A 23,990-nucleotide genomic window follows, 5' to 3' on the forward strand; every position below is an offset into this window, starting at 1 on the left:
CATGCAAATTTCAGTGACCCACCCCAGGAGCTGGAACCCAGTTCCCATGTGAGTGATGGGGACTCTGTGCTCAGTGAGTATGTATGTTGAGACAAAAGGCGGTTCCCTCTTCCCTAGGAAGCAAAGGACTCTGAGCTTATCCCCAACCCTCAGACAGTATCTGACCTTGGGAGCAACAAAGCAGGCCCCCTCCTATGAGAAGCCCACCTGTCTTACCTTGGAACCTGATAGTGTCGTTGATGATCTCCAGTGTGTCAGCCACAGCGTTGTACTCTCCCACCTTCACCTCCCTGCTGTCTGTGGGGAGCAAGAGACAGTGGCTGGAATTCATTGTTTATGTACCACATCCTGTGCATCATGCAATACATGCCCTCCATAATACCCACCACTATAAATAAAAGTTTTAAAAAAAAAAAAGGAAAAAAAAAGAAGAAAAAAAAAAAGAGAGAGACAGTTGCTGGTTAGATGGAGTCCCACGCCTGTGGATGGCTGCTCCTGTCCCAGCTCTTGCGCTGGCTATGTTCTCACACACTTTCCTTTGCCCCAGGGCCTTTTCCAGGTAGAATCGGAAAACCTGCGATGGATCTGGGGTGGGACAGATGCCCTCCTACACCATCTCATCCACTGGTTACTGCCCTCTTTGCTGTGTACCTCGTGGATGGGGGCCCACTCCCCTCATAACTGGACTTTCTGTCTGTTACCAAGTCCTTCCTGGTCATTGAGCTGAATGGTCTCTTTGTAACTTTCCCCTGGTATCTGGCTCTTATCATCTAGGGCCACACAAATAGCTTCTGCTCCCTCTGCTCCAAGACAGTCCTAGAGACTTGAAGACATAGATCATTCCCTGGTGCCAGACCACAACCTCCTCTTACAGGATATCATTTCTATTCTGCCCCCTCCAGGTCTCTTCTTGGGCCGCATCATACAAAGTCATTGTGTCTGAGAGAGTGTAGGGTCAAGGGCTGACCAACATATTTCTTTAGGCAGGACCTTGGTCAGCAGCGAGTACAAGGGATTATCCCCTCCTTCATTTTGCACATTATATTCCTATTAATGCATTCCGAGGTGGAGTTAGCATTAGCTAAGCCTGACGTACTCATGGGTCATGAGGATGGAGATGTCCTTGGGTCTCCAGACAGGGGAGAGGTCTGGGCTGGGAAGAGACCTGGGGCCATCAGCATATAAACTGGGAGTTGGAGCAGGGGGCAGGAAGGAGATCCCTTGGGACAGTGTCAAGGAGGGGAGAGGACCCAGGGCAGAATCCTGGGGAGTGCCAACCTCTCCCGGGGGTGGGGGTTGAGTGGGGCAAGGATGCTGCAGGGAGACTAGAAGGACTGGCCAGGGTTCCAGGAGCAGGATGGAAGGAGAGAGTGGGCATCAAAGGAGCCAAGGAAAGGGACAATTTCACAATGGAGCTGGCCAGCTGTGTTAGACGTCACTAAGAGACTAGAAAAACAAGCCCCTTGAGCAAGGGGTCAGTGGATTTGGTATGTGGGGGGACTAGTGACCACATACAAAGCAGGTTTGGGGAAACAGGACCAAAGGTAAGGGGTGTGCAATTAGAGGGTAAAGCCACCAGGGCCAAACAGGCTTCAACAGGGCTGGAGAGGGGGCGGGGAGAACCACCGATTCTTGACAGTGTGCCTGGATCTGTGCTATGAACTTTCTGTGCCTTTTCTTGTTCAGTTCTCACCGCTGTGGCTGGTGGTTTCAGTGCCACTGTACAGACGAGGAAACTGAGGTCAGCAGGTGGTGCCTGGGCCGCCGGCCGCCCCACCGATTTTAAGAGCAGAGCCTGGCCTCAAACCCGGGATGTCTCCCGTAGCCCATGCTCCTCACCGATGTGGGGCTGCCTCAAATGGGATCGCTGAGCAGTGACAGTCCCTTCTAAGCTGCCGCCTCCGCAGGCCAAGAGTGCCTCCTGTGTGTTAACAGAGTGGCCTGCCCATGTGCCCACCCGCAGGGCAAGCGGGTCCCCAGAGCTGCAGATGCTGGGCCTGCAAATGCCCAGAGGTTATCCAGTGACACAGCTGCAGGATTCCAAACGTGCCCCCAGAGGAACCGCTGGCTGGCTGGGGCTCCTGCTCTAAGTGAGTTTCTTTCCAGAAATGCAGATGCGCCGCTGATCCCTTATCAACATTCAGGAAGCAGCACAGGGAATCCCATAGGCCACACTTCTGCCTGTGTTCCTTGGATGGTGGGGTGGAAAACAGGACTGTAAAAGTCACTTCCTTCTTCCCTCCTCCCCACCATGATGGTCTCCCTGCCCCCGTGCAGGTGGTGTCGCTTGCCTGGGTCACAGCTCCTAAATGTCAAATTAGCAGACTCTGCTGGGAGCACCAGCATCCTTGCTCTGGCCTTTTGAAGTCCTCAGCCCCAGTCAGCTCCTGCCACTCAGAGGAGGAAGCCGTGATTTATTTATCTGGCATGGGGAGGCAGCTCATGAAATATGCAGGCTGATTGGAACAAATCACCAGGAACCGGGAAGTGATGTGGCTGGCACCCCACTGTGCCCTCAGCCCCACAGCCTGTCCCCCTGACTCATCCACCCTGATGGACTGTCCCGTGGCACCAGCACTGCCGACTGGCTGGGGCGCACATCCTCGGCTTCTCAAGACAGCCGTCATCACCAGAGTCCCTCCCTGGGGGTGCTCGCAGGTGCTACCCATGTTCTTGCATTGAAGGTCTTGGCAAACCGTGAACTGGGCATAACTGGCCCCCGTCTGTAGATGAGGGAGGAGCCTCATGGCAGTTGAGCAAACACTCAGAGCCATGTGCAGACAGCGGCCAAGTGGGCTCCCGAACTGGGCTCTGAACTCAGCCCACTTTCACCACCCATGCTGAACAGCTCTGCTCGGCCCACATTTATGGAGTGCCTACTGCATGCCCTGCCCAGCCCCAGGTACTTCCCCATAAAGAATCCCTCAAAAGCAGCAGTGTGGGTGGTGGAAGATGAGGTTCTGTTCTCATCCTTGACCAAGGTGGTCTTGGACATCTGGGCGCTGAGGAATGCTGCTGCTACATCCCTTCTCTCTCACTCACTCATTCATTCATTCATTCATTCAACAAACATTGACTGGGTGCCTATTAATCTGCCAGGCTCCGGGCTGGAGATACAAAGATCCAAAAAAAAAAAAAAATAATAATCATTAATTTCTGACATTGTAGTTTAGAGACTCTCCCAGCCCCCACCAGGTAGATAAAATTATTCTCATTTGCAGGTACTTTTTCCCTTCAGCCTGCCCTTTGTTAGCAGGTGGCTGTAGCTGGAAAATAGGAAGTTTCTAAGTGGCCATGAGGATTAAAGAGGGGAATACAGGCAGTTTCTGGCTTACAGACTAACTAACAGTAAGTGTTCGATAAATTGTAGTTGGCCTCATGATAAAAGCAACTGAGCTATGCGCTAGGTCCCCAAATACTCCCTAGGTTTTTGTTTGTTTGTTTGTTTGTTTGTTTTTTACTGCCATGGTTTCCCCATAACAGTCCCTCTGCTTGGAAAGTGGCTTTCCCCTCCCTCTACCAACATGGCCCAACCCTACACCTACCTCTTCCAGGAAGCCTTCCCTGAGTACTGCTCCCCTCTGAGCCCCTCAGTTGCTGTGGGCTGAGGGCTGGGTAACAGCTCCTGGTGCTGGAGCTGTGTCATACATGTGCCCAGGCCTTATGATTCTTACCAGACATTAGTTCCTACGTGGGACCTGAAGGCTTGCCTCTGGTGTCCCTAGGTAGCATCGAGTCTTGTCCCCCATCCTCTATCTGTATCTGAAAGTAGAAGGATGGGGTCCTCTGTGTTCTTCCATGGCCCAGCCGGTGGTGACCATGATAGGCACCCAACACTCACTGCTTAACTCTTGGGTTCCTTGTTAACTCGCAAACAACGTTAACCACCCAATGGATACGGACTGGGCCTTGCAGACTATGGGCCAGGGGACAGACTAGAAAGACCCACCAGAGGGTGGGGGTGGATGAAAAACTTGAGCGGAGGGCTGCTTCCCTGCCCCTCAATTCTGGGGCAGCTTGCCACTCACTGTCTGGCCCCGGACAGACCACCCCTTTCTCTGGGCCTCAGTTTCTCCAACGGCAAACTGCACAGAAGGGCTTCCAGCGAGTCTCAGCCCTGGCGGGCATTAGTATCACCTGGGAACTGCTGGAAAATTCATATGTCGGAGTCCTAATATGGACCCATTCTATTTGAACCTCTGGGGGGTTGAGGGGTAGGTTCTGGGCAATATTTTCAAAAGTGCCCTAAGCCCAAGTTGATGAACAGCCAGGGTTGAGGACCGCTAGATTTGACTGAAGGCCCTTCGGTGCTGACAGTTTCTGTGCTAAGAGGCTAAAAATAGTGTGGAACAGAGAGCCCCTGTCCCGCAGAACAATATGCTGCTTCCTCGTTGTGGGGCAAAAAGAAGGGTTCTCTTTCAAAAGCGCATTCTTTATTTCAAGTTTTAGATTCGGATGATACGTAAAGGAAATAGGTCCTATTGGTGAAAATTAAGGCTGCCAAAAAAAGTCCAGTCTGAAAATATTCACTGGCGGTGAGCCTGAGAGCATCCACGAGGCGGCTGGGAAATCGCTTCCGCCAGTGATTCTGTCTCCTTCTGGGCCTGCAATCCCGGCGGGGGCTGGGGGTGGGGCGGGGCGGCGAGCCGGTGACAGGGTCACCGACCTCCTGCACTAGTGGGGTGCCCATAGCCTGCTACATGGGTTCTATTCCCCTCACCGCTAACTGTCCATTTTTCCTCAGCTAGCTCTAGATCAGAACAGAGGTAGGTATATGCGGTCTTTAAAGTTTAATGGTTACAAATGGATAGACCCCACGTGTGACTCTGAGGTATAACACACAGCATGGTCTTGACCCAACAAAAATACAAAGTGCTGAGCAGTCACTCCACTCTAGACCCCCCAACAAAATCCCAAAGTCGTGGAGAAGGAAGAGCTCTGGCAGGTAGACAGGACCTTTGGAGCTCGGCTTGGCTTTGCTCTCACCTCAGTGAGGAGCCCCCAGGAAGCCCCGGCATCTGCCTGGGCCTTGCTAAAGCAAGCGGCCCGGACAGGGAGATCTCTGTGGCCTCCGCCTCTCGTTTGACGATTCTGCAAGTGCTTTGAAAACCTGCCTCGGGGGTCCTGCATGTGCCTGGGGGCCGCAAACCACATGGATGCCCACTCCTGGTGGTCGTCCAGTGGGAATGTGGCAGTCACGGGCTTTGATTCTGCTCTTCGCCAGCCCTTCCTCAGGAGTGATCCCCGGTCTGGTCACTGCCTGTGGGCAGGCCCCATAGGGTGACTCTCCTGTCACCGGGTGAGGAGCAGAGCTGAGCAGCACTCCTGGGCCTGAATCCCGCACATGCTCTTCTCTGTCTCCATAAACAATATGTCACTGTCACGTTTGTAACAAATTAACATCATTGACCTTTGTTTGGGAATTTTTAACAGGCCAGGTGGACACTGGCCAGAGGGCTTGGGAATATAATAACCTTGCTAAGGGTAGATTGGTCTATTGACTTAGGTGAACCGGGCCAGAAGCAAAAGCTGAGTATCTGGGGGTACGCAGGACACATATAAATACAACAGATTATTTGCATCTAGAGCGTCTTTTGTCTCTTCTTCTTGGCTAACTTCCCACTGGCCCTTCAGAATCCCAAACGCAGGAATAGGAAAGAAAACTCAGATGCTGCCTCTCCTAGGTAGCCTTCCTAGAAACTGCCAGGCGGAACCAAGTGTCTCTCCTCTGAATGCCCATATCATGTGTCTCACCCACTCAGGGTCCTGTGTCTTTCCCCCCCGGACTAGGAGCTCTCTGGGGGAAGGGGCTGCATCTTACCCAGCCCAGCACCCTCGGTGCCCCATCAGGCCCTGGCATGCAGGTGCCAGGAAATAACTCTTAAGAAACTTCAAAAGCCCAAAGCATGGGGGGAGGAAAAGAGGAATTTATCCACATTGAAATTAAGAACTTCTGTTCAACAAGGATTTTAAGTCTATAGACAAGTGACCGAGTGGGAGAAGGTATTTGCAAAGCCTAAAGGTAAAAGGAGACGACTGTTTGGAGTACATAAGGATGATCGCTTCTTGGCCTTTTGGCTAAGATCAAGTGTGGAGTACATAAGGAACTCTAGCAAATCAACAAGGAGAAGACAGTACCCTCAAAATAAAAGTGGTCAAAGGATCAGAAAGATCAACAAATGGCTGACAAGCACAGGAAAAAATACCCAAACCTTGTTAGTAATCAGAGAAATGATATTTAAGACTACCGATCCTACTTTATACCTTTAGACTGGCAAACAATGAGCAAGCCGGGGTCTGAAGTATTGGTGGGAGAAGGGACATGGGAATCTCCATGCTGGTGGTGGTGGAGACAGGTGTGGGCATTGAAAGAGCCACCTGGCGGGTCACAGGCATGTGCAGTATTCACACACCTTCCCGTCCAATGGTTCTGCTCCCGGGCATTTGTCCTAAAGAAATGCTCAGCTGAGTTCATAAGGGACAAGTACAAGGACACTCATTATTTCTATAGGTAGGGAGTTGAAGGCGGCCTGGGTATCTGTCACTGGGAGAGTGGGTGGGTAAAGCATGATCAGTGCAAGGCATGGCTCAGATGTATACACAGGAACATGGAAGGATCTCGAAAAAAACAAAGCACTGGGTTGGGGTGGGGAGAGAAAGAAATAGAAGAAGATACACAATCCAGCTGCACTGACAGAAATCAAAACATATGCATACGAAACAGCAATCCACCTTCTGTAAGGACAAACCAACACAATACATGCCTTAAACGCTTAGAGTGTTGGCCTTTCTCTGCAGGATGAGAGCAAATGCTTGCGAGAGGGCACAGACAATCAAAAGGGGCTTTCCTGGGCCAGTGGTGACAGAGTCTCATGAAATGAGGAGAGTGAAATGTATCCTAAGGAAGTAAAGTGGTACTTCTCTCAAGAAGTTCTGGTGGGGAGGGTGCGGATCGGGGGTCATGATCATGAGTGACCAGGAGAGGAGCAGGAAGCCCACGGTTGCCATGCCCTTCTCTGTGCTAGTCACTGAACCATTTGTAGCTTCATGTCATGGAATTCTCACTATCCCTCAAGGCAAAGAAAGTGATGCCCTTTAATTTTACTATTTTTAAACTGAATGCTGAAATGGTGGTCTTAGAGAGATCAAGCCACAGCGCCTAGCTAGTAAGGAAGAGACATGCCCACTTCAAAGCTCATATACTTCAAAGCTCATTTACATGCAAGAAGATGAGTTCCCCGTCACTGGAGGCATTCAAGGAGAGGTAATCTTTCAAAAGAGAGTCATGGCTCCCTTCAACATGGAGATTCTATGGCTCAATGAAACACAAGGTCTGCTAGCTAATTCTGTCATTCAGGCTACTTTCCTTGGGCTCTCTGAAACATAAGCCCTCGATCATGAAGGCTGGCAAGTGTCGGGGTCAGGCTCCCAGCCTCAAAGAGCCCACGTACACCTGCATCCTTCCATTCCTGCTGAACCACAACCCTGCCAGGGTTTCCCGCGGTTCAGTGGCCTGTCTCCTCTCTTAATTACATCAAGTCACAAGGCCGTTGGGCTACCTGGCTTTTCCAGACCTATGGCCAGGTGAAGGGAGCAACAAAACACCCCTTGACCTCAACAGAAAGAAAAGGACATTAAAAACCGGCCTCAAGCATCTCAAACTAGGGTCAGACTAGCTCCGAAAGTTTTCTAGTCGGTTCTGGGAAATCATCTTCCTGCTTTTATAGACCCTGGCACTTGGCCAGAGAAATTATGAGGCCCCGGGAGGGCAGGGACTGTATCTTATTCAACTTGGCTTCCCTCAGAGGACTTGGTAGAGCGCCTGGCAGATGCTCAGGAAATGTGCACTGAATAGAACCGTATCTGTTACCCCAAAGACCAAACGGTAATTAATGTCTGCAAACGGTGGGGAGTGGGGGAGACAAGCCCACAGCTCACTAGGTACCTGCTGAATGGCAATCGTGCCGTTGGAGCGACGGAAGACCCCGTGCCTTCCAGTCAGGTGCTGGAATAGAAAAGTCCGAAGTCTGAGCCCTCTCTGTGGCACAGAAGCCATGCGGAACGCAAGCACATTATCGCTCGCCGAGATGCTGACAAACAGGCCTAATGAAGGCAGGGCCGGCGAGCGGGTGAGCGCGCAGATGCTGAGAGCTCCAGAAGCGCAGCACAAACAAGGCTCTAATCATGGCTTCGCTCAACTTCCTTCCCTGCTGCAAATTCTGAACCGTGTTTAGACTTCAGCAGGAACATGGATTCTTTCTTCTCTTGAAGGGAAGAAAAGAAGCCAATTCCCTGGCATTCATGCTCACGGACACGTGGTTTAATGGGAGTCAGTGCCGGCAGGGGTGGAGGGGTGAGGGGAGCTGAAGGTGGAGTCGGGAGCAGTTTAGGCCTTGGCCCTATTTCGCCCTAGGTGTGTGGCCAACAGGATTCGAATGCCTGCTTCTGACCACAGGTGGGTCACTCAGAATTGCACCAGAGACAAGAGTAGGAGGGCACGGAACTGATTTGGGAGCTGGTCTTGGGGCCCCCTGAAGAGGTGTGGGGAGGTAAGACAGGGAAAAGAAGGGAGCCAGTACCAGCGTATTCATGAGCAGGTTTCTGGGTAGGTAACTGAGGCAGAATCCTACTGGGGACTCCCGGAGGCAGAGTAGAACACCTTGCAGTTGTCCCACCCAAGAGGGAAGGCTGATGGGTGGTTTATCCTCTGCTTCTCTCTCCTCCCTGGCACAAGGTTGTCCCTGGAAGCACCAACTCTCTTGGACATATGGCCTACTCCTTGCACAGGGTGAGGGGTGCTGGTGCTTTCCATGAAGCATTTGTTCTGGAATTGTGGATGCTTGGGAAGTATGGATGTGTCACAGACAGCGTCCGCCACCTATCTACATTGTCCTGCTGGGAGTTAAAAGCTTTGGGAACCCTTGAAAACGAAGTAAATGGAGGGAAGCTGGGCATGAGGAAGGTCATTCTTAGGGTTCTGAAGCCCTCCCTGGATTAAAAATGCCTCAGTCTCAAGAGGGGCCAAGGGGCTAACCCTGGCACATCATTTTAGAATAGTTCTGTTCATCCAGCACTCCTAAGTTTACGAGATAGGCAGTTTCTCCAGCCTGAAACGACAATGGCCGCCATCTTGTTGTCAAGGCCAACTGCTGTTTGCCAGACGTCACTGGAAACCACAAATAAATGAAGCCGTTCTTAAATTTCTGCAAGTGCTATCACCAGTGAACCCAGTAAGCATCACCAAGAGCTGGCCAAGAGCCAAGCATCATGTCATAATGTGACGAGCTTCCCACCACTTGAGAGGCTATGGGGCTAAATCTCATTTGGTCTTTTCCCCAGCCCCAGGAGCTGGGCAGGGTTGGCATTAGTGCCATCCCATTCTCCAGAGGATTAAGCTGCAGCTTAGGGAGATGAAGTAACTAGCCCAGGGTTACATTGCTGCTGAGTTTCAGAGCCAGGACTTGAACCCAGGTCTTCTGCCTCCAGATTAAATCAATAAACTTGTCCCGGAGGCCAGCTGAGTGCCAGGTATTCATGCTACCCTACAGTCTTGGAGTCAAAAAGGGCAGGACCAGGCTTCTTGGCTCCCTTTTTAGTCTTCTAAAACCTCTGTTTCCAACTCATTTGTTTTAGTTCTGCAAAGGAATTAACAGAGCCTCCGAGGAGTTGTTTCCTATATGGTAGATAAGATTTCAGAAGGCCCCGAGAACTCTGCACCAATGAGGACAGATCAGGTTAGTGAGCTTTGAGACAGCTTGGGTGCAAATCTCGGAGCAGCCCCCCGCAAAGGAAGCCCCCACCGCTGGCCGGGGCTGGCTGTCTGCGAGCCAGCTGTGCTGTGAGCCCTGCTATTCCCCGTCCCCTCTAAAGATGGGGCAGGAGGTGAGGAAGAGAGAAACCGACAGGGAGAGAGATGGGGTGGAGGACATGCCAGAAAACAACATGGCCGTTCTATTTAGAGGTCTTTTGGAAAAGCCAATGGTATGAGGCAATTCTTGGGATAAATCCTGGAAAAGACCCAGGAAACAGAGTCTGGACCAGCCCAGGGAAGCATGGGCCCAGAGAAGAGATGGAATGAACGCGCCACTCCATGGTGAGTCAGGGTCTCCCCGACAGCAAGTCCTTTCCCCCGTCTAGGCCTCAGTTTCCTCTCTGTGAAATGAGATGATAACCAGGCACCCTTCAGGCTGGTCAGCCTGTTCGATAATTCAATGCCACTCCATGCTGGCAGGCCCGCACCTCTGAGATCCTCTACATTTAGACAACTAACTTTTGTGAGGACATGGACACGCCCCCAGCACTCTAGTGGCTTTCGACCCGAAAAAACACAGAATCCTTCTGTGAACAGGATCAATGTTTGTTTTGAAAAACATACAAAGAGGAGCATGTGCAGGCCCAGCTCTGATGTCCACTAAAAACTGGGCACGGATGTGGTGAGGGAAAACACCCAGGTCAGTTGTACATGAGAGCACAAGTGAGGAGCTGAGGTCCTGGCTCTGCTCTGCCATTAACCAGCTTGGGTCCCAGGGCGGAACCCCTCCCTCCCTCCCCTGGGCCCCAGTTTCCCCTTTACACCAGGAAGCGGTGGAACATGTTCACCTCTGAGACCCTGGCGTGTCTGATATCCAACATATGGCTAAGTGTGGGGAGAAGCTATAAAGGGCAGGCAGACATAAAGGCACCTGGGGGGTTTCAACACACCGAGAAAATCTGGATTTGCTTCAGCAAAGTGTCATAATTTTGGACACGGTGCTAATCATAAGTGCCGCTACTTGCCGAGCCAGAAATACATGCACATATTTCTATGTGTTCTCAAGTTCTTTCCACATTCCAAGAAGGTAGGTAGGATTATATTTCTGTTCTACAGATGAGGACTTCACACAGGCGAAGTTACTTACCTAATGTGCTATATACTGACTTGAGCTAAGGTAGGTCAGACTCACCTACCTCTGAGCTACTATTTGGTCCATTGCTTTCCTTATAAATGCCTAAAACTAGTTATTGGAGTTGGTGTCTAATCCTAACATATGAAGAAAAAAGGCAATAAAATTGGCACACACTTGTAAGCTGGGATCGGCCAATCAATATTTTATAAAATATTCTCCTAGAATGATATAATTTCAGAACTGGAAATGTGACAAGAGAATTTAGTTACAATCACTCAAAAAAAAAAAAAAAAGTAAGTATCTTTGCCAAGATGCTTACTTGGTTCAACCAATGAAGAAGCAAGACTTAACAAATGGGAAAATAATTACATTTGCCGAAAATTACATCTTTTGTGCATGCCAGAAAGCTGACATGCGTTTCAATTACCTGCCACAGGAAGACGAATGGGTAAATGTACAAGATTGCATTATGGCGCCACAGTACCGAACACCTCTCCTCATTGATCTAAATCCGGTGGGATTTGTCTGAATGAACCCGAATAACTCGATTTCATTTCTTGCTTTTTCCCCTGGATGACTTTGGGATCTGACGCAAAGGCACTGCTCTTGTTTCTGGATTTTCCAGAAACCTCCAGATGCTGAAAAATGCTTCAGTGAAGAAGGATGCATCCAGTGGTTTTGGCTAACAGCCTGGCTGATGACCCTACGGGCTGCATGGGGCTGTCTACCCTGGGGGAAAGCCCAGCCCCACTCCTCACAGATGCCCTGTGTACTCTGACAAGCCCCCACCCCCTCCCTGGGCCTCTACTTCCACCTTGTCACTGGAGAAACGTGGTCTGGAAGGTTTCTGAGTCCCTGACAACACAAACAACAGAAAAGCCCAACAAGCGACCTGGTTTCTTAAAAAAAAAAAAAAAAAATCAAGGACCTGTTACAAGCACGTGTTGGGGATGATAATGGGTTAAAAGAGATTAAACAGAAATAGCAACCAGACGTTGTGTGGATTTTCCCACAAACTGTAAGGACATTTTGCAAATAATCAGAGGATCAACATAGACTAGAAGTGAAAGGATATAAAGAAACATTGTTAAATGTTTAAGGTAGGGTAATAGTAGCATGGTTATGTTTTGAAAAGTCCTTGTCTAGAAGGAATGCATACTGCAGTATTTAGAGATTGAAATGAGATAATGTCTGGGAGCTGCTTTAAACATTACAGCAAAAAGGGGGGGGGGCAGTGGGTAAGTAAAGATAAAGCAAGAGTAGCAAAATGTTGATGATGGTTGAAGCCAGGTGATGGGTACACGGGGTTCATTACGTGGTTCTCTCGACGTTAGGGTCTGTTTGAAAATTTCTATCATCAAAACCAAGAATAATGCAAGCTTTCTCAGAATATTGGAGGGGGCTGAACTCCCACATTCCCATGCTTTCGCAAGCCTCTCGGAGTCATGTGGGGAGACTGGATAGCCTGCAAAGTCATGCAATGGAGAAATATATTGTAAATAAGTTGAAATTGAAGTTCTCACAGAGCTGTGTTTTCCATGGACTCTGCTTTCTCTTATTGGAACATGCTACTTTCATTTCTTTGGATGTATTTTATTGCAGAAACACGACATTCCCGCATATAGAACTCATCAACTAGAAAGAAGAAGCATCAGAAAGCCTACCTTGAAATTGAGTAAATTTAATGGTCCCCATTCTCTCCCCATTCCGGAACACAACTTGACCCTAAAAACAAAACAAAACAGACAAGAACAAAAGAGAAATGCCATATTAGCTCAAACACCACTGGTCTCAGCTGCGATTCATAAATGGTACAGTGTGATTATTAATATTGGAAAAAACCCAGATTCCCATGAGCCTGCAGATGCAAAATTAAACTAACTGTTTTAAAACTGGCTGTGACTTTGGTTAATCGGAAGAGCACAAAATCAATAATGGAACCAACACATGTGAATTACAGCATTACAGCTGAGCTAGACGTCATCATTATCATCACGATTATCCATGAAACCCCCACGTGTCCTGTGTTATGCTGGGACAAGGTCTTCCAGGGTGCTGGCGCCTGGCCCTGACTCTGCTCCTGGGTCCCACCCATTACGATGTGTGGCTCTGCTGAGGCTGTTTGGTGTGAGGACCAGAAGGGGACTGGAGGTCAGTTAGTATTTTTATTAAGGACAGAGAATATTTTGGTAAGTTCTTCCTGAGTGTTGACATCAGTCCCAATTATAAATGGGCTACGGGGCAGCACAAAATGAAGCTTCTTGAGCCAGTGAGATGTGCCTAGGGTCATAGGCAGATGAGCACCCCTCATTAGGGGCACCAGGGCCTCCAGACAGCATCATCTCCTGCATCTGCCTTGCTGGCTGATACTGGGCTTCCATAGGCTGGGCTAAATAAATCGGGAACATAAAGAGGGGGTGCGGCTTCTCCTTGTTAATTCAGGACCCATCAAAATTCTGTAACAGTGCAACAAAATCGACACATTGTATCAATGAATCTTTTTGACAAGCTCGGGTGGAAAGGGGTATGATTCGCATTTTACCGATCAAGGAATTGAGACTGAGAGAGGTGATGTGCTCTGTGTTAGGTCACTGTGAGGCTGCTGGGAGTCCGCTCCAAGTTTGATTTTAATGCCCCATGCCCTTTCACGACAGCATCTTGCTCACCCAGAAATAAATTCCTTCCCGTCTTTCCATTAACGTACAATTAGGAAAAGCAATGGTCTTAGAGGGACCCTGCTTTACCCTCACTACGCTCTCGCATCAACAGGTCATAGTGCATCCCATTCAGTTCTTGGAACAAAACGCCAAGACACATCATCCCTCGGTGGAAACCCAAAGTCCGAGGCCCTGCAGCTTTTCGAACAAAGAGAATCACTCAACCTGTTCTCAGAAGGAGAAACACCTTCTAAGGCCCCTTTGACACCTTTCTGAAATCCTGTAGACAGCTGCACGTAGTATCAGTTTGAAACCAATGCCCACCGAATTCCATATTCAGGTGACGGCAGGCAATTCCCAGGAGTGTGAAAACACCTCAGCGTAAGGTGAGATGGGAGCTGTGATTTTATTTCTAGGGATGATTGAAAAACACAGAACAGCTTGCAAAAGGCTCACTTTTATGCAAATAGAGCACTCTGCAAAGCTGGGAAAGATACAGACACGGTGGACAAGGAGGACACTTCTTGGTTTGATAAAGGTGGGGGGGATCTAATTTGTCCATCTCCTGCCAAGCTCTGAGGAACTCCAAAGACTTCTAGATATAAAATGTGGACGAATTCTGCAGAATTGTCATTAGTTAATGACAAAGTATAGGAAATGGTCTTCAAAGCTTGGAGTGAAGGACACTGGCTTGGAGTATGAGGTGGGGATGAGAACCTCCGTTTAGGTTGTAAACAACAGCAATTAGTCCATCTTTGAAGTGAGAGCTGTCACGTTTTATTTTCCTGATAGCTGCTTTTCCTAACGGTAGCTCCTTAAGCATCTCAGGTAATGCAGGGGAAGGAGGCCAGTGTCCAAGCATCCCAAACCTGGCTTAGTGCTCCCTCAGGCACGTTCCTGCGCACCCAGCAGAGCTCCCGACCTACAACGGGCACCCAGTAAATGGCAGTAGTCATTTTAATTTTAAAATGTTTAATAGCAGAGAGCTGAAATTAAAACAAAACAGAACAAAACATTTTAAGCTCCAGGAAGTTTTCCAACCCTTGGGAGGAGATTTTCTATATCACATGGTATCATTTGGCAAAGGGATAAACTGTTGAGTCTTTGTCCAAGGTGTCCTCACCTTGGAAACATCAGCCCCCAAGTGACTGAGTTCTCAAACCACGTGAGCCACCATGGGTTTCACCGTTGGGTAATGAAGGAGGCACAGATGAGTAATTGGGCTAACGGGGGGTCTGTGCAGAGAAGCAGCCAAGAAGCTCTAGGAAGCCCCCTTCTGAGGAAGATGTGTCATCTGATTGCTCCCATCGGGTCTGACCGCTAACGCTGGTTCTGCTCCCCCCTGCCCACGGCTGTCCGGATGGGGACTGCTATCCCAACCAAGTCCACGTCAACAAGGAAGCCCACACGGCAGTCTGATGATTTTCATGAAATTCTGCCCTTCCACAAATATTTGCCTATTCTGGGCCACGTACTTAATTTCTAGGTGCTGATTCCTGCTCTCCGAGTGCTTTGTATTTGATGTGGACGGACCAATGAAACAAGTTGGCCAATAAGTGAACAAGATGACTTTACTTTGTGCAGAGTGCCCCAAAGAAAGTAAGAGGGAGGGGGTCTGTCACACAGTCAGGAAAGAGCTCAGTGAAGGGCGGACAGAAGAGGCACAAGCCGCAAGGCAGGAGGGAGGCACTCCAGGCACGGTGTGAATCAGGGCAGGAATAGAAAGACCGCGGGGTGGGGCACGGGGAGGCGAGGGAGCAGGCAGGTGGGCAGGGCTAGGTCACAGCCAGACAGGAGGCCAGACAGGGCTGTGGAGGGGATCTTAAGCACAGCGCAGAGCCCGGGATTGGAGAGGTTGAGCAAAGCAGTACTATGATCTGCATCCAAAGGTCACGAAGGGACATAGTTTTACCCCCGGCCTCAATTCACGACAACCGTGAAGGACCGTGGGATCCAGGGGTCCCTGGGATGACCAAGGCCATGGTTACAGTGGCTATGTTTCACTCGTCCCTTTGCCACATCCTGCTTCCCTCCCTCCCAGGTCTTGTCTCTGAGACCCCTTCCCCATCAGCTTCCTGTGTGCAAATCTTTGTCTCAGAGTCTGTCTCCAGGGCAACCTCACCCAAGACCCCTGCCATCAAAGGTCCCTGGGAAGGTCCCTGGGCCTCTTTCTTGCCGCCTGCAGGAGCCCAAGTGATAATGCAGTGAGAACAGAGGCAATGGATTCTGCGTGAAGCCTGTGCTTCAGCCTCCCCGCGTGGCCTGGCATTTCAGCCAAGGAAGCCAGGCTGGCTTCGCCTTCTTAAACCCCAGCTCGAGTGGGGTTTGTTTGGTCCTTCTCCCCACCCACGTATTCTTTATGTCTATATAAATGCCATGACGCTCCTCAAGCTTTTGCCACGTGACATCCCAGGCCTGTGACTGGGGCTCAGCGGGTGCCCTTGACCCCAGCCATAGGGTGCGCTGAATTCTGAGGCAGGGGAGTTTGGTGGCTCTGGCCAGCATGGTGGCTGAGTTCTGTGGGCCGGCTTACAGCCCACACTTGCTCTTCTGCACCCTCCTCTGTGTTGCAGGGGCCCAAAGTCCAGAATCCACATTTCACCATCCACATCTCTCACCACCATGGAAACCACCATGGTTTCCATTTAGATTTTACTCATGAGAAGTATTCAAGGGAGATTTAGAAAGTACATATAAGGGGCACCTGGGTGCCTCAGTGGGTTAAAGCCTCTGCCTTTGGCTTAGGTCATGGTCCCAGGGTCCTGGGATTGAGCCCCGCATCGGGCTCTCTACTCAGCAGGGAGCCTGCTTCCCTTCCTCTCTCTGCCTGCCTCTCTTTCTACTTATAATCACTGTATGTCAAATAAATAAATAAAATCGTTTTTTTAAAAAAAGGAAGTACGCATAAGGGAAAAGCTATTTTTTTTTTTCCTGCTTTGGCTATAGAAGCAAGAGCTCTAAGTGCCTGCAGGTGTCTGTGGGTCCCAACAGCCCCCCAACTGTCAGTGTGGGGGGCTTTGAGCTGACTGCTCAGTGGCTTGTGGGGGGGAGGCCCCAGAGCAGCACAAACAGTGGCTGCAGGAGCCTCAGAGGCCCGTGCCCTTGGGTCTCCATTATTTTATTTGCATTCCTAATCGGCTCTGGGGTCATTTTTATAAACGCCTTGGAAGTTAGAATCCATTATCAATCAGCACGCTGTGGAGAAGAGATACCACTTCGTGCATTTTGTGCATTTCCAAGGCAGTGGCCACACCGTTTCCCCTTTTATTCCTGCAGCCCAAGGGGCATGGTCATTTCTGCAAATACTTATCTCCGAGGACAGCACCTTCTTGTTTCGCTCCTCCACCCTTTGCAACCCAAAGGGTGGTTGACCCCGGACATGACCTGGTTACCCCAAGCTGTAACCAGTTCCTTGTATTAAATCTCCTTCTGAAATGCCTGAAGGGGTTGTCTGTTTTTTTGACAGCATGCTGATTGATAATGGATTCTAACTTCTGAGGAGCTTATAAAGAATGATCACAGAGCAGATCTGAAATGCAAATAAAATAATGGAAGTAAAGCCACCAAATGGATAATTTCTAAGGAACTTTTTTTCCCCCTGAAAGAGATGTCACTAATGCCAAAGAAGACAGTCTGTTTCATAAAAGTCAATCCAAATGAATGGTTCAGGTTGAATCGGGGGCAAGAAAGCTGTATTTCTTTGTCAGGGAAATCTTCAGAATTCAAAAATGTGACACGTGGGAAAAAAAACTCCAGTTTTAGCATTCACCAGACAAGAGTCAACACTGCCTGTAGCGTGACCCCGGATAGTCACGGAGCATTTCTGAGTGTCCATTCTCTTTGAAAAATAGGAAGCTCGATCCCCACTTGTCAGGATTGTTTGTGAGCATTAAAGGAGGCATTTATGAAAAAGGCATAATGCAGAGCTGCCTTGAATAAAGGGTGACCCATAATTCCTCCAGGTAATCCTAGTTAGCAGAATTTCACCTGGTGTCAGCTCAGAATCCGCAGGAAAACCAGTGGAGAGTGAAATGTACACTAAAGATTCCAGCAGCCTGCACACAGAAAAATTAATTGTTCCCATTGTTCATTTGTAATGTTTCACTACTAAGCACAAGTAAGATCTATGCCAATAGCAGGTCATGAATTGTATGGGTCAAACCCTATGTTGGAATTTTTTGGCGGGGGGGGGGGGCTCTTTCAATTTCACGGTGGAAGGCAGGGATGCCCAGCCCCGGACATGACCTGATGTTGGGCTGGAGCTGGAGGCTGGACAGAATGAAGACTCGCTGATCTCAGCCCAATTGAGTGGGGCCCTGGGCCCACTGAGGGACACAGTGCCTCAGATCATGGCATCTTTAGGGAAGGATTTCTGTCTTTAATATGTCCCTAAGTGCACTCTTGTCTCTGGCAGTTGCATTCGTCTCTGGGAGGTGTGAGCACGCACGCTCATCTGAGGGCTCGGTCTGTGCTGTGGGGAAACACGATCTGCCCTGACATGTCTCACTGCTATTTGTGTAGATGATCCAAACCCATCTTGGACAGTTCTGCTGCCAGCCCTCCAACCGGGACCATGCTGGTCTCAAATAAATAATGAGGACTTGGAGTAAACACCAGGGTTTGAATGTGGGTCGGGTTTTACCCTCAAGGTTAAAGGCCCTCATCATGTAGGCTTGAAGAGGAAGTTGTCTTCTGTTTTCCAAGGGATGGCAGGACTTAAAAGAGAATATCAAACAATTGTGTAGGTCCACCCACATGTTCTACAAAGGTGAAAAAAAAAATATATATATATATTTTTTGCCTGTGCCTTAGTCTAAAATAACTCATATTTTGCAGACTATTTAAAATATTTTCTTAAATGAAGTGCTTCGAAAAGGCCTAAGCCTGGAGAAAAAAGTTTGATGCATTCATTGAGTTTTGAGTCATGGGTTTGTAGGGAATTAAGAGGAGAGGAAGGATGGGAGGTGTGGCAAGCCCCAAAACCACCCTGCTGCTGGTGTGTAGTAAATGGAGGGGCATCCTTCTGAGGGACTGTGATCAGATGGCCCAAAGGGTTCCAGTGGTCACCAGCCACAGAGTGAATGGTGGTCTAAGGTAGGGCTAGGTGCAATGGAGGGGAGAGAGATGAAGAGAAGATGGCGGGGTAGAGGGGCCAAGAGGGGTGGGACCAACTCCTCTTTCCTTCTAGTCAAAATACAAGAGTCCAGCTTGTTTAGAATAGCAAAATATCAGACACGGAAGAAATGTCCACAATATAGGGCAATAGCCACATAAACAGATAGACACATGATAATATTATGATACAAGCTTTCAACCAACCAGCACTGAGAGGCAGCTAACATGGGTTGGGCACGTGCAGGGCAGGCACCAGATAAAGGGTGAGCAAAGTCAATATGGTTCTAAATTGCGTGGAGTGTGTAGTCTCCATGTTTACTGTTTAATGCAGTATTTAATGGCTGCATTAAACAGTAAATATACCGATAAATATATAATTACAAACTACAATAAGTGATACTACAATCACTTAATACACACACAATAAGTGGTCACTACAGTAAGTGACACAAAGGAGAAGAATAGGGAGCTATGATTGAGAGCTACAACACGAACTTAATGTAGATTGTGGGCCAAGGAGGGCTTTTCTGGGGAGGTGGCATTTCCACCAAGATCAGAAGGAGTTAGCTAAGAGCGTGGGAGAGATGGTCCTGGGAAGAGGGATTATATGTGCAAAGTTCCCAAGTCAAAGAGAGATTGGGAAACCAGAGGAGCTGAAAGATCCCAGCGAAGCTGTAAGAGGTCATCGAGGAGGAGATAAGCATGAGATAGAATCGGCAAGGTGGACATGTGTGAGGTCATGTGGAACCTTACAGGCTGTATCAAGAGTGCTGACTCTAACTTCACATGTAAGGAAAGTGACCAAAGGGTTTTAACCAAGGGGTGACTTGATCTAAGTTCTACATCCTTGAGCATTTTATTATAAAAATTACAAAAGACTGGAAAAAGTGATTTCTGACTGTTCCAGACACTGGTTAGCTGTTCACCAAATCCAGTTCCTTTTCCCCTTGGGCACATGGTTAAACTGCATTTTCTAACCACCTTTACAGTTAGGTGTGGCCATGTGGCAGTTCCAGACAAAGAAATGTGGGGAGAAGTGGCATATGATACGCCAGATCTGGCCATGAAAACCTCCCACAAGACCCTTCACTCTCCTTCACTTCCCCCATCTATCAACTAGATTCAAAGCATCTTTCAGTGAACTCTGAGGCCCTAGGATCAGAGGGGACCCGAGATGGAAGAGCCTGGGTCCATGAATCATCACGTGGAAAGAATTTCCACCAACCAGAAACATCCACTTTGGACTCATATGAGAAACATCAAGTTTTACTGCGTTGATCCTCTAAGATTCTGAGACATCTTTGTTACAGCAGCTAGTGGTACTTATCCTAACTAATCACTTTAGTAAAAAAGCGTAAAAATTATATTTACAGTACATGCACAATGATGTGAAAATCACTCCCACCAAATAAAAATGTTAATGCTTGTTGGTTATTAGGTTGTGTGATTATGGCTTTTTCTTCTTTTGACTTTTGGATATTTTCCAATATCCTATAATGAATATGTATTATATTCCTAAGAGAAAAACTTGATTAAAAACTTTTTTTGAAAAGATGTTATAAGAAGGCATGTTTTTTACAGGCAAAAATAGCAACATCATCACCAACAAAATAATACTCTCTCTTGGAATAGATTAATTTTTACTGACAGCTTCAAGTTTTTGTGAGTAAGAGCCAGAGATCCATGCAAATATAAGTACATCTCCCCTCCACTTAGAAGAAGGGGAAAAGCCATGAGCAAGGGGTCTGAAGACACAGATGGAGGCTGTGTTCTGCCGTTTTCTAGGAAGAGTACCTGGGACGAGCTCTTTCTGGACTCTTTTCTCCGGTTTCCTACTGCAGAACGCACAGAGATAACACTCTTCATGTTATTTTTAGCTCTGTTGAAACATTTGTGTACATTATCCGAGATATTTTTTTCTCGGGAGTTGTTCTTCATGAATCAATTCTCAACAGCAACCCCAAGGCAGTGCACTGTGGGTTATCATTATCTCTGTTTTACAGATGAAGAAACGGGAGGCAGTGCGAGAAGACATTTGCCTGGGGTCATGTGACCAGTGGGCAGCACCGGGATTCATTCCAGACAAGGAGGACTTCAAGCTTATGCCTCTAACCACATGCTCCCCTGCCTCCTTATAGAAGAACCAGTCACTGATGGGAGAATGAGCTCTTTGCAGGGGATCAGAGTGAGACCTCAGTAGCCTTGGTGGAGGGGAGGGATCTAGTCAGGGATGTGTTGATTAATGTTTAACAATAGGCTCTTGGTGGGGGCAGGGTAGGAAGCCCTGATTTGTATGGGGATTTCTACAGTGTAAATACTCGCACCAAGCAGACTTCCAGCTATCTACCATTTCACACCTGGCTCATCGATTCTGCATCATTTAACAAGTAGCTCTTGGCTCTCTTGGGAGCCAATAGGATCCAGCTCCAGCACACTGGTGGCCAAGTCAGTCCCCTTGGGCTTCCAGAGTTAAAAATGTGAGGAAGAAAAGCTTAGTAAAAACTAAAACTTAGTAAAAACCAAAAACTTGGTAAAAAAAAAAAAAAAAAAAGCGGGTAAAAACCCGCACCAAGAGGTGGGTGAGAATCTCTTCTCAGGAATGGGGAAAGGGACTTCCTATCAGAGCGCGAAGAGCTGTAGAGAAGGGGCTCATGCGGGTTACCTATCTATTATCTCAGTTCCCCAAATTGCCTGCTCTACTCTGCTCTGGACCCAGAGAGACAAAGAGGCCAAAACAGACGAGCTGGTTATCATGAAGACCCAAAGGTGATCACAGGTTGAGGGATCCAGAAAACCCTGCAAGATGTTGGTGCTGGGGTCTGTGTCCCCAGGAGCTGAATGATGTTGGCTGAGACTGTTTCTATGCAATTAAGCCAGAAGGGGTTCTGGGCTTAGAGTGTGAGGTTCAGGGCTCTAGTTCAAGTCTTGTTACGAACACCTGTGTGCCCCTAGTTATGCTCCTTCCTCTCTCTGGGCCTCAGTTTTCTCATAGAAAGTGAGAAGACAGGGGTGCCTGGGTGGCTCAGTGGGTTAAGCCTCTGCCTTTGGCTCAGGTCATGATCTCAGGGTCCTGTGGTCAAGTCCCGCATTGGGCTCTCTGCTCAGTGGGGAGCCTGCTTCCCACTCTCTCTCTGCCTGCTTCTCTGCCTACTTGTGATCTCCCTCTGTCAAATAAATAAATAAAATCTTAAAAAAAGAAAGTGAGGAGACAGGTGTCATATGCTGTGTTTGTTGAGTGGTTACTCTGGGACACAGCATGCCCTTGCTAGACCCTGGGGAAACTCAATGATTAAGCCAAAGTCCTAGTCTTCGAGAAGCTCCCAGGCTAAGGAAGGTGACCAGCAAAAAAAAAAAAAAAAAAAAAAAGATAGTTACAAGGCAGTGTGATAGTTGGTAGGAGAGGGTGGATACAGAGGTATGAGGATGAAAGGAAGGGCACTCTCTCAAGGAAGGGCTTGGAGGGGACAGGAAAGAGTGAGTGTCAGTTAGGCAGGCAAAGAGGATGAGAGAGGAATGTTCTAGGTGGAGGGAAAAGCATATGCAAAGGCCTGGAGGCAAGAGAGAGCTTGGCTCTGTGAAGGACCAGAAGGAAGGGCAAGGCAGCTGGTGGGGATATGAAAGTGGTAGGGGAGGTTAATGGAAGGAAGGAAGGCAAGAACCGAATCAGGGAGAGCTTTGGACCTCATGTTGTAAACGGGGGCCGTAGAAGGGTTATTATAAACCAAGAGGTAACACGTCCAACATTTTCTTTAAAAGGAAGGAAACTGGGGCGCCTGGGTGGCTCAGTTGGTTGGACGACTGCCTTCGGCTCAGGTCATGATCCCAGAGTTCCCGGACCGAGTCCCGCATCGGGCTCCCAGCATTGGGCTCCAGCTCCACGGGGAGTCAGCTTCTCCCTCTGACCTCCTCCTCTCTCCTGCTCGCTCTCATTGTCTCTTTCTCAAATAAATAAATAAAATCTTTAACAACAACAAAAAAAGGAAGGAAATTCTGTCAATTGTGATAACACAGATGGACCTGGCAGACATTATGCTACCTGAAATAAGAAGGACACAGAAAGACAAATACTGCATCGTATCACTTATGTGTAGGATCTACAACAGTCAGACTCCTAGAAGCAGAGAGTAGAATGGTGACTGCTGGGAGCTGGAGGGAGGGAGAAATGGGGAGATGATGGTCAAAGGGTCCCTACTTTCAGTTACACAGAATGAATAAGTTCTGGGGAAGCTAATGGACAGCATGGGGACTGCAGGTAGTAGTATTATGCTGTAAACTTGCAAAGTGCTAAGAGGGTAAATCTTAAGGGTTCTCACTATAGAGAAAGAAAGCAAGAAAGAGAGAGAGAATGGAAAACTGTAGGGGATGGCTATGATGGCTACATTAATTAGCTTGATGTTTGCGATCATGTCACAGTGTATCAAATCATCAAAGAGTACCCCTTAAATAGATATAAATCCTATTTATTAAGCATGCCTCAATAAAGCTGAAGAAAAAAAAAAAAGCTGCTCTGGTGCTTGTGGAAAATGGATAGGCACAAGGAGGAGACTGGGTGCAAGGAAGCCAGTTGGAAGCAATTGTGGAGTCCAAGTGAGATAGGAGGACATGGCTGGAGAAGACTCCATAATTCCCAAGATGGGAACGAGGTGGAACCCATAGGGTTTAGAGTTGTCCAGTGTGAAGGCTGTGGAAGCCAAAGAAGGGAAGAACGGTTTTCTGGTTTGGCAGACAGATGGTCCACGCCTTACTTGCCCAGTCAGCAGCGGGGACTTGCCCTGATCAGTGAGTGGGGTCTTTGCCCAGCTTCCGGGGTGGCCAGCTGGGCTCTGTCTCCCTAAAGCCATACACCATGAGACCCTCCTCCAGGATTCTTGCCCCTACCCCCAACCCCTCTTCGAGTTTCCTGGTCAATTACAGATGCCAGCATCCCCATGTTTAGAAATATTTAATTTTGCTTCACTGTAGGTTCTATTTTTGTTAAATAGATTAGTCTCCACCAGGAAAACCAAATTGCTGACCCGCCGACCTGAAAGTCTGAGACAGGCAATTTGCAATCTGTTGGAATCTTCACTTCAAGCCAGAGTGGGCTGCAGGCTGGCCTGGGGTGGGGGGCTTGGGGGGCAGGGCTCAAACAAAGCAGCTGGCACCACAGCAGTCCAGGTATGCCTGAGGCCAGAGGGCTCGGCTGCAGGGTGACCAGGGAAAGCGAGAGAAAGGTGCCCAGCAGAGGAATGGTACAGGAAAAATGGGCAGGGCTATGGAGCTCAGGGACAGGGGGTTCAGGAAGGGCCCTGTGCTGGGAGGTGGGCTGCCTGGACTCTAGCTCAGGGCCCCC

The 23,990-nt window shown here is 48.6% G+C and overlaps 1 protein-coding gene across 1 annotated transcript in view; it reads right to left on the reverse strand.

Moving 5' to 3' along the window:
• Nucleotides 1–23,990, reverse strand: part of GABBR2 (gamma-aminobutyric acid type B receptor subunit 2) — a 339,969-nt gene that overhangs the window by 80,265 nt on the left and 235,714 nt on the right. The window contains exons 8-9 of the mRNA XM_004747687.3: nt 12,551–12,611; nt 217–297 (exon numbers count right to left, since the gene is read on the reverse strand). Coding sequence (XP_004747744.2) covers nt 217–297; nt 12,551–12,611 — 142 coding nt within the window. The remainder of the gene's footprint in view (nt 1–216; nt 298–12,550; nt 12,612–23,990) is intronic.

The sequence above is a fragment of the Mustela putorius genome, unplaced genomic scaffold (assembly GCF_011764305.1).
Source record: "Mustela putorius furo isolate JIRA1106 unplaced genomic scaffold, ASM1176430v1.1 tig00000580_pilon_pilon_pilon, whole genome shotgun sequence".
Lineage (NCBI taxonomy): Eukaryota > Metazoa > Chordata > Mammalia > Carnivora > Mustelidae > Mustela > Mustela putorius.